Source organism: Zingiber officinale, chromosome 5A (assembly GCF_018446385.1).
Source record: "Zingiber officinale cultivar Zhangliang chromosome 5A, Zo_v1.1, whole genome shotgun sequence".
Taxonomy (NCBI): domain Eukaryota; kingdom Viridiplantae; phylum Streptophyta; class Magnoliopsida; order Zingiberales; family Zingiberaceae; genus Zingiber; species Zingiber officinale.
In genome coordinates this window covers 151,457,260-151,466,724 of record NC_055994.1, presented here as the reverse complement: position 1 = coordinate 151,466,724, position 9,465 = coordinate 151,457,260, and the positions used below count along the sequence as shown (strand labels likewise).

General features: G+C 39.0%; 2 protein-coding genes across 2 annotated transcripts; both read right to left on the bottom strand.

Annotated features, from left to right (window-relative positions):
• Positions 1-4,568: 4,568 nt before the first annotated feature.
• On the bottom strand, positions 4,569-5,765 carry LOC121983402 (E3 ubiquitin-protein ligase RNF34-like). Its single transcript, XM_042536336.1, has 4 exons — positions 5,507-5,765; positions 5,272-5,425; positions 5,091-5,184; positions 4,569-4,986 (listed from the first exon to the last, which is right to left on the bottom strand). Exons 1-4 carry the CDS (start codon positions 5,735-5,737, stop codon positions 4,869-4,871), a joined length of 597 nt encoding a protein of 198 aa, XP_042392270.1. The 5' UTR covers positions 5,738-5,765; the 3' UTR covers positions 4,569-4,868.
• A 225-nt stretch (positions 5,766-5,990) lies between these two features.
• LOC121980197 lies at positions 5,991-8,771 on the bottom strand. The gene is made up of 4 exons (XM_042532153.1): positions 7,755-8,771; positions 7,194-7,312; positions 6,067-6,696; positions 5,991-6,015 (listed from the first exon to the last, which is right to left on the bottom strand). Exons 1-4 carry the CDS (start codon positions 8,769-8,771, stop codon positions 5,991-5,993), a joined length of 1,791 nt encoding a protein of 596 aa, XP_042388087.1.
• Positions 8,772-9,465: the final 694 nt, after the last annotated feature.

Below are 9,465 nucleotides of genomic sequence, written 5' to 3'. Positions count from 1 at the left end.
TGTTGGAATTCAATCAAAGTCTCATATTAAAAAGATTTGGTAAAGATCATGGACTTAAAAGGATGTAAGATATCTCTATTTGCATGAGGTCTTTTGGGGAGAGCACAGGAGCAAAGTCATGAGGGTCTAGGCACAAAGTGGACAATATCATATCATTGTGGAGATATGTGGGCATCCTTTGGGCACAACAAATGGTATCAAAGCCATGGTCTAGACCAGATGTAATGTGGGATGGCCTTGAACGAAGTTGAAGGTAGGCCCAGAGCATGTCAGGTTGATCGGATGCTCACGGGGAGGCCCGAAGCAGGTCATGAGTGACCGGATGCTCGTGGAGAAGGTCTGGAGTAGGTCAGGGTGACTGGATACTCGCGAGGAGGCCTAGAGTAGGTTAGGGTGACCAAATACTCACGAGAAAGCTCGAAGCAAGTCATAGGTGACCGGATGCTTGCGGAGAGGCTTAGAGTAGGTCAAGGTAATCGGATGCTCTTGGAGAAGGTCTGGAGCAAGTCAGGGTGACTGAATGCTCACAAGGAGGCTTGGAGCAAGTCAAGATGATCGGATGCGGATGCTTGCGGGAAGGCCTAGAGCTGGTCAAGATGACCGGATACTCATGGAGAGGCGTAGACAATGAGAGTAATTGTGGTTCTTCGTTTGAGGGAAGGATTGTTGGGATTCAATCAAAGTCCCACATTAGAAAGATTTGGTAAAAATCATGGATTTAAAAGAATGTAGGATATCTCCATTGGCATGAGGCTTTTTGGGGAGAGTCCAAGAGCAAAGCCAAAAGGGCTTAGGCTCAAAATAGACAATATCATCCTATTATGGAGATATGTGGACACCCTTTGAGCACAACAGTATATATATTTTTACTACTCTATCAAATAGAATAGTTACCTTTGTTGCGTGAACAAAATAATTTCGATGGCAACTTGACTTTGGTAGATCTCAACGCAATCAGAACGTCCGCGCCTCTACGGTATCTACGCGAACAAGCCCTTTGTTCATCGCACGAACTCAGTATTCAACGAAGCACCCACTATGTTATGCTAGCAACAATCACAAGTGATGTTCATCCAAGACAAGAAGAAGAGGAAGAAGAAGATCAAGAGACTTACCAAATTTCACTCAAAAGAGTCTTTTATATTCATCTAATGAATACCAAGGGTTTTGCCTTTTGATCTTCTTCCATTAATGATGAATTAATCTCCATTAATCTTCATTAATTTTCTTAATGGATTGGATTTAGTATATTAGATTAACCATTACCCAATACGTCATTAACTCAATATTCCAATGAGTCTAACCCATTAATACAATGAGTCTAATCCATATTCATTTGAATTTAACTTAATAAGTCAAATTCATATTAGACTTAGCCTTATAATCTTAGGATCCATCATATTTTAGTCAAACTAAAATATACCCATCTCCAAACTAATATGTTCTTTGTGTGTGACTCAATAGGTTCTCGTAATATTGGCAATATCTCTAAAATAATATTTTAGATACATAAGCAATGAGTGATATCTAGAAATATATCATTACCACCCAAGTGACGAAAATGTCAAAATTCAACCTAACCTTTCTGTGTCTATTATATTGTATAACTTGGTCTTCTATCCTCGATATCTAGATTTATTGATGAGGCATAGGTCGTGTCATCCTCTTATCAATTTTTGTGTTTGTTGATCTCAAAGTAGACTCACTTAACCAAATGAGCTGAATATCTCATATTAACTTATTTGTGCATGGTCATGTATTTTAGTAGTCCTACTTAATCAAGGGCATAGAGATATCACTTCCATCATATAGAAGGGATATATCTCATCTACATCACTGATATCCCTTCGTATAACTTATTACATACCTAATGATTAACTTTTTAGTCCACTTTGTTACAGGTGATGTTTGTTGATACCAAAGTATACAACTCCTTATGTAGGGAACTATAGTAATTTCAGGTCTAAAAACTATTCATACTAATAGTCACTATAAAAATATTTATAACACTCATATAACAATCCATGAAACATTCTCATAGCAGGTCAATTCAATATATATTCTATAATATATACTCATGTGTTAACTTGATATCTTATATCCATAATTTGTGAGATTAAGTATTAATTGACCTACATGCTAGTCTCAACACATTAATATTGCCTTTATATATTAATACTTGATTAGGAATAATTAAGAGTAGTGTTCTATATATTTCTACCGCCTCCCACTATCAATTCAACCAATTGAATGTTATACACTAGAACCTACTATCCTAGGATATTATTATACTTATTCATCTGCCATAGATATAAGGTAAATATAATAACTATTATCTTTTATTAATAAAATATGATGCAACAGTTTCCTTGTCAATCATCTCATAATTGGCTCTAAGGGATAATACTAACACCACCTTGGGAACTCTCAAATCCAAGGCTCTTCCATTCATCCATCCTCATCCACAACCCTCTATTCAATTTGGAGAGATTTTGACAGCCACCTTCATCCGTTGGCTAGTTTACATCAAAGTGCTTCAGGATTCCAAGCTCTTATGCACCACACACCCTTCCAAATTCGAAGGGGGCAGCATGATTCATTTTCGGCGCTCGTCACACCCCATCCATTCCGATCAAGGGAGAAGCTTCATCCACAACCATCATCCATCTGCAACATTCTTTCGATGTGTTGGTTGATTTTTTTTTGTGTTGGGTTGTCTACTTTGATTATTGAATTATAATGACATTAGCTTCCCATGTTAAGATTGCATGCACTTTGGTTTAACTTCTTCCATTAGTTGGACTCTAGTTGATGCATTTAAGTTGTTTAATTTCTTGCAATGGTTATTTCGTTTGAATATTTAAATATGTTTTCTTTATTTGGATGCAATTATATTAGATTAGATTGGGTTTCATTGCATGTTAGTTTTGTTAGACGCTTATTTTATGTTGTCTCTAATTCTCTACAACCGTACTTAATTAGGTTAGTTTTCGCTATTTGCATTGCCTTTAATTTATAGTCTTAGCAACTCAACCAAAAATCCCATTGTGTTTCATTTCTTAGCCTTCGCAATCAGTAACCAATTTGTGATGTTGGCTAGGAATTCTAAATTCTACAATGTTAATATAAATTCTGAGTTGTTATAGATCTATGATATATAGTTTCAGTTAGCTAAAATTACATGAGTTTATAAGTTTAAGATGTTGTTTCAGTTTGTTCAAATTCCAATATAGTGATTTTAGTTTCAGTTACTTCTGACAAATATGTTTCATATTGTATGAGTATCAACAATTTGAGCTTTGTTGGCTAGGAATTCAAAAAGCTTTGATGTTGATTCTGTAGATCTGTGTTATATAGTTTTAGTTTGCTGAAACTATATGAGTTTATAAGTTTTTGATGCTTTTAAGTACTATTAGCTTCAGTTTGTTTCAGATTAATATATAGTGATTTCAATTTCAATTACTTCTGACAATACCTTTCAGATTGAATGAGTATCAGCAATTTGAGTTCTATTGGTTAGGAATTTTAAAGTCTTTGATGTTGATTCTAAATTTTATGTTCTTATTGATCTATGTTAGTTTTAGTTTGCTGAAACTATACGAGTTCATAACTTTCTAATGTTGAAGTGTCAAACATCATTTTGCCTTTTAACTCATCTCAATTTCTCACGTCTGATTTAACTGCACCAAGAGTTTTAGGTTTTACTATGACTAAAGAAGAGACTGTATCTTCAATGTTAATTTTGTTACCATGATCAAGTTGCTGGCAAGTAGAGGTATGCATTATACAGGATGCATGATGAACCTGCCATGCATATATATTTTTGCTTTAAAGAAATTTTTTTGCTACATGATGAACCTGTCATGCATATATAGATCACATTAAGTATGACAAGAGGTGAATGCATTATTAGTTATTAAAATCTCTGCAAGTTGTATTTATTTTTTTATATTTATGACAAGGGGTATGCATTTATTTTATTTATTTATGTGATGCAGGCTGTAAGTAGAGGGAAGGATATTGGTTTTAATAAAAGAAGATCAAAAGGCAGAGGACACGGAGATGATAATCTCTTATAATATAAGATGAGTATGTATATTTAATTTTTATTAATGGTATATAAATTGAAGAAATCATGGTGTTACATAAAATTTACTTTGACGATCCATGAATGTAACATGATCCAATGCCTGAATTTGACAACATGCCAAATGAAATACAAGTGCATGAATTTTATCTCAATATTGTATTTATTAAATGACATACATTATATATATTTATTTGTTATAGGATGAGGAGGGAAGACAAATTTTAGAAATTATTGAAAGCTAAAAAAAAATGAAACTCATTATCACAGAAAATAGGCAAAGGAAAGAAAAACTTATCGTGAAAACCTTTGTGCGGTCTCGTAAACATTGTTCTTTGTGGTTATTGGTTTGTTCTTTATGGTTATGGATTTGTTCTTTTTTCAATGAAATACTCATTAAACAAATCAGCCACCAATTGAATAGTCAGAAATGGTTCACAAATGTTAGAGAATGCACAAACCACATACACAATTTTTCCCAGATTACATATTTGATAGTATTCAACAATAAACCTTACATTTTGTCCACTATTGGAACTGTTTTTTTGTTCCAGAACATATCCAATATAATATGTAGATACAGTCTCCAGTATATGAAGTTAAATGGAAGGATGACATTTACATTATTGATCTCGAATGGCCGCAACAATCAATCTTTCTTGTGATTGTTTCGCACTTGGTTAACCTATCAGCAGTGAAGACAGAAGAACACAACCAAAATCTCAGTGGTTTTAGTTAGATATCGATTTCAAGTCATTGTTGTTGCAGTCGTCTTTGTTGTTCATGAATTGGGAATCATCCGGACGACATCGATGATTGAGGATTGACAGATTGGGCATTTGGCACTGCTCCATTGCAGCTGATGGGCACAATTGAAACAAGTACACATATGCCCACACCTGCAGATGCCAAAGATGAAATTTTTTGGAGAATAATTTTGTCTCGGACTTATTGAACATTGAGATCCAACAGAAAATATTACAGGTTCTTGTTGTAATGTCACCTGTAAAGCAAACAGTCAACTTGCATTTGGCAACATACTCTGCATGTTTCTCTTCTTCCAGATTTGGCATCTTTGAAATTACGGGAGGTATTCACTGTTCCAGTTGAAGCAGAAGGGTAAACAACTAAATTCAGCATCCATAAGAGGAGTACTAGAAAGAAATGTAGTTAGTTCCCATAACCTGACTGATTGATTGCATCCAAAATGTCCTGTTTGATCGATTGCCGAAGCTTGTCCTGCCACTCCATGCAGTTCTCAACCATTAGTTTCAGTTCGCCGATCTCTTCGTGGATTTGAGCCATCTCATTTCTAAAGTCATCCAAGGCTTCCTTGTCCTATAATGTCGCAGACGAATACTATCGGCATATGAACCTCATGGAAATAGGATCGAAAAGATCTATAGACAGACACCTTACCACATTTTGAGATGATTGGCGTGTGAATGAAGTGTTGGGCCAATTTTCTGAGTTTTGCAAGTTGTAATAATGTAGAGGTACTATCGACGATGAGATGGATTCAACTGGCTTGGCACTTTGGTAAACAACACTTTGTTGCCAGAATGGATGATCCATATTAGTTTCTGCACAATTTTCGTAGAAGAAATATTGATCTCTTCGCTGTACAAATGACAGGATTAACTGGTTCATCTTGTGGCAAAAGTCACTACCGAGCGAAGTAGAGACTCTTTTTCTGCAAAGAGAATTAAAGTGACACACATTAAGTGCTTAAAGATCTGAACTCGCGTGTTCAGTGTCTGTTCTACCTAGTTACTTTGTTAGGAATTCAGAAGAAACCTGTGAAGAAATGCAACACAATAATGGTTCCATTACTACTATTATATCAATCAGACATAATCATTAGTAGACTGAAAGAAAAGGAATTGAAGGGAATAGTTAGGCTTTATCTACCAGATGTATGAAGGAATCTGTTAATACTAAAAAAACAAAAAAAATGGTAAACAAGAACGAGGGCATACCTCTCAAGAAGATCCCTTATTTCAACATTATCAGAGAAGCGTTCGAACAAGTCATTACATTGAGGTTTTCTTGTTATGCTCCATCCTCTCCATGAATCTGAACACTGATCACTTATCCAATTCCCAAGATTTTGCCGTGGGGATGTTTCCATGTCCTCGACAGCTGCCTCACTTTCAGCAGCAGCCTCATTTTCCCAACCATTGGATGGCAGTGAGTTGGGAGGCCTTTGCCAATCAAGGTTATCCACCCATAAATTTCTTTCATCCCAAGAGCCATCGATATTGTGTCTTTCATCCTGCAGCTCATTGTTGTTAGGAATAGGTGTGCTGGCTTCCATCGGAATGCTCATGGAGTCTCTCGGGGAATCTACTTCTTCAAACTGATGTTCATCTTTGAGGATAAACTGGTTGGTAGAAGATGCATGAACTGAACCTTCTGCATCCATGGGGAACTGAACATGTATTGTTGTATCTGAACCTTTGGCACTTATGGGGAACTGGACGTCCACACTTATTGGGTACTCTGTGGCTTCAGTCATGGCTGGAAATTGAATGTGTACACTGCTTGAGCTCTCCATGAATGATCTTTTGCTACCGGAACGCTGTCTTCTATGGTTGTTGAATCGCTCCCTAGCATTGATCAAGCCACACATATGAAGGAAAGTAAGAGTAGAGATTCCAAGTTCCAAGATATTTTCAAGTTCTTCAAGTGGATTGATTATTCCCCACCAAATCATAAGTTACTAGACATTATAAACATCCAAGCAAGATCAACAATACGTAGTGTGAAACATTACAAATTGTGAAACTTCAAGGCCAAGGCAAGATGGAAAACCATTTAGATTGTTAGGCATGTTTTCATGGGTCTCACTCTACAATGTAACAGGAGTCTCTTGCTCTCTTTGACAAGTCCTCAGTCTCGACATTGCTAGAGGTAAGGGACTGGCTCAAAAGTACTTAATGTGAAAGTTCAAGGGGAGACCTACTCCAAACCAAAATGCTAAAGCCCTTTGGTGATCAACCCCTTGATTGAAACTTAAAGCATGTTTGGAAGGTTGGCATAGAAATGGAGGGTAAAGGAAGAAATATCTTGTCACCTGTAACACAATTACCTGGGTTACTAGTACCTGATAACTGAGATTGTGGATCCATTTTGCATTTTATCCAATTCCAATCTTCTTGACTGAACCCGCATTTGATCTTGTATTGCCATGTGCCGTGGGAAAGACCGGAGTTTTAGCATCGACTACAAGAAATTATGCAAAAATAAATGGTTATTTGAGAAATACTTTACTAATGTCACTCTTAGTGAAAACAATTCAAATGGTTATTTGAGACACATTGTAGCTGATCAAATCTATCATTTTTATCACAATATAAAACTATTCCAACAATTTAAACAACTAAAAAGATTGTTCAGCCTTCAAATCAACAACCACTGTGAACAAGAGTTTCTTAGGAAAAGCCATAAAATGCATTTGTGAGACAAAAGAAAATCAGTAGTATATAAACAGATAAAGAGAATTCTCCACCATTGCAGATGATAAGAAAAAAGTTAATTAAATGATAATAAAAACGATCGTTTAATTGAATTGAATTGTTGTGTGTGAAATTAAGTATAAAAATGAAGATTTGGAAGTTTCTTAGGAAAATATTGAATGGTTTGAGTTGAAGTTGTTGCAGTTCACCTGAAGCCGGCCGCGATAGGAGAAGCCCGAGACATGGTGGTGGTCGGCCAACGCAACGAGCTCCCGCCGCCGCTCCTGCTCCATCTTCGCCACAAAGCTCTCCATCTCTCCCCGCCCTCTCAGCCGCCGTGAATTCGTCAGCACCGACGGCCCCGAGACCCTGCCGAGCGGCCTCTCTGCCTTGTCAGCCGCCGGGCTTTCTCTTCCTGACCGGTTGTTCTCATTGTTCAGAGGCGCCACGAAGCCGCCGCCGGTACCGTAGCTCGACGTTAGCATCCTGACGATGCTCCCCACGCGGCTCCGCTCGCTCTCATGGAATGGCGAAGCAGACGCGGAGTTCGCCGGCTCGGTGGACGCCATAGACATCGTGTCGGAGCTCCAGCCGCCGAGCGTATTCAACTCATCAGACCCATCGGAGTTGTTGCCGCCGCTGCAGGCGTCCTCGGTATTACCACCAGCTCCGCCGAACGCCTCGCGGTGCTTGGGCGTGCCCCCCGACTCCGCCTCCGCTTCCGCCTCAAGCTCCCTCCACATCTGGATCAACGACGAAGCCCGAACATTGGACTGCAAATTGCCGCCGGCGGCGGTGGAAGACGATTCAGAGAATCCAGACGGAGACGCCTCGCGGAGGAAAGAGGCGGCGCGGGCGGAAACGGGCCGCACCGCCGTGGTAATCGTGGAGGTATCCTCTTTGTGAGCCTCACGCTCGATGGTCGTCACCATCTCCCGCGCCTGCCGCGCCGCCCACTTATTGAGGTTCTGCGACTCCCTCCGCCGCGCTGATGCCCGGGACTCCCCTCCCCCCTCCGCCTTGCCCATCGGATCCAAATCAGCCGCAGAAGGCGGCGCATCACCGCCTACCTTCGTCTTCTGCTGGCGAACGAGAACTTTCTGGAGGGCAGCAGGGTTATACGACGACCGACCGTGTGAGGCGCCGAGGACAGCAGCGGCCAGGCGACCACGGTCGCGCCAGTCATCCGCCGTAGCAGACGGCAAGCGGGCAACCGACGAGGCCATGCCAAGCTCTCAACTTTCCTCACAAAACAAGAAACGGAACAGTCCAAACCACGATCAGATTGAAGCAAGAAGCCCCCCGCCATCCTCTCGCTTCCCCTTTCCTCGAAGACCGGAAGCGTTCATGTCGCGATGAATCGCAGCGAAACAAAGCAGCAGACGCCGTTGCCCTGCGATGGGGAAAAAAAAGGAAATCGGCGGGTGAAGCTTGAAATTGGGGGAATGTCGAAGGATAAGGCGGGAGTTCAGAGATGTTTTGGCCGCGAGAAGCGCGCGGCCAGCCATTAATTGGGGTTTGAAGTAGCCGTTGAGGACGAAGGGTAGGAAACACAAGGGAAGGAAAGATTCCCTTTCTATTTATATTTATTTATTTTTTCTTCTGCATAAATCATCAAATAATTTTATTAAAATGTAATAAATATTTTGCCATTAAATAAATTTAATTATTATATATAGAGAGAGTGCTATGTTCCGATGTCTAACCTAAACTAAAACATTCTAAAACTATAAAGATAATTATTAAATCGTTAGCACCATATTAAAAATATTTCTCCTAAGTAGTTATTAGTACGAATAATATAAACTCTGTTATAGTCATTTCTGTACATTCAATGTACTCTACGAATAGAGGAATACATAGAGTTGACCAAATTAAAATAAGAAATTGAAAGATTTCGTTAAAATTGTTCGTTTGTAA

Bases quoted from the DNA above. Each gene is read 5' to 3' on its own strand.
- LOC121983402 (XM_042536336.1), bottom strand. From the start codon at position 5,737: ATGAACCAGTTAATCCTGTCATTTGTACAGCGAAGAGATCAATATTTC. The intron at 5,426-5,506 runs GTAAGGTGTCTG...GCGACATTATAG, and splicing joins GCCAATCATCTCAAAATGTG to GACAAGGAAGCCTTGGATGA. The intron at 5,185-5,271 runs GTTATGGGAACT...CAACTGGAACAG, and splicing joins GGATGCAATCAATCAGTCAG to TGAATACCTCCCGTAATTTC.
- LOC121980197 (XM_042532153.1), bottom strand. From the start codon at position 8,771: ATGGCCTCGTCGGTTGCCCGCTTGCCGTCTGCTACGGCGGATGACTGG. The intron at 7,313-7,754 runs GTGAACTGCAAC...AATTTCTTGTAG, and splicing joins CCTATCGCGGCCGGCTTCAG to TCGATGCTAAAACTCCGGTC. The intron at 6,016-6,066 runs GTATGCCCTCGT...TAGTATTAACAG, and splicing joins ATAAGGGATCTTCTTGAGAG to ATTCCTTCATACATCTGGTA.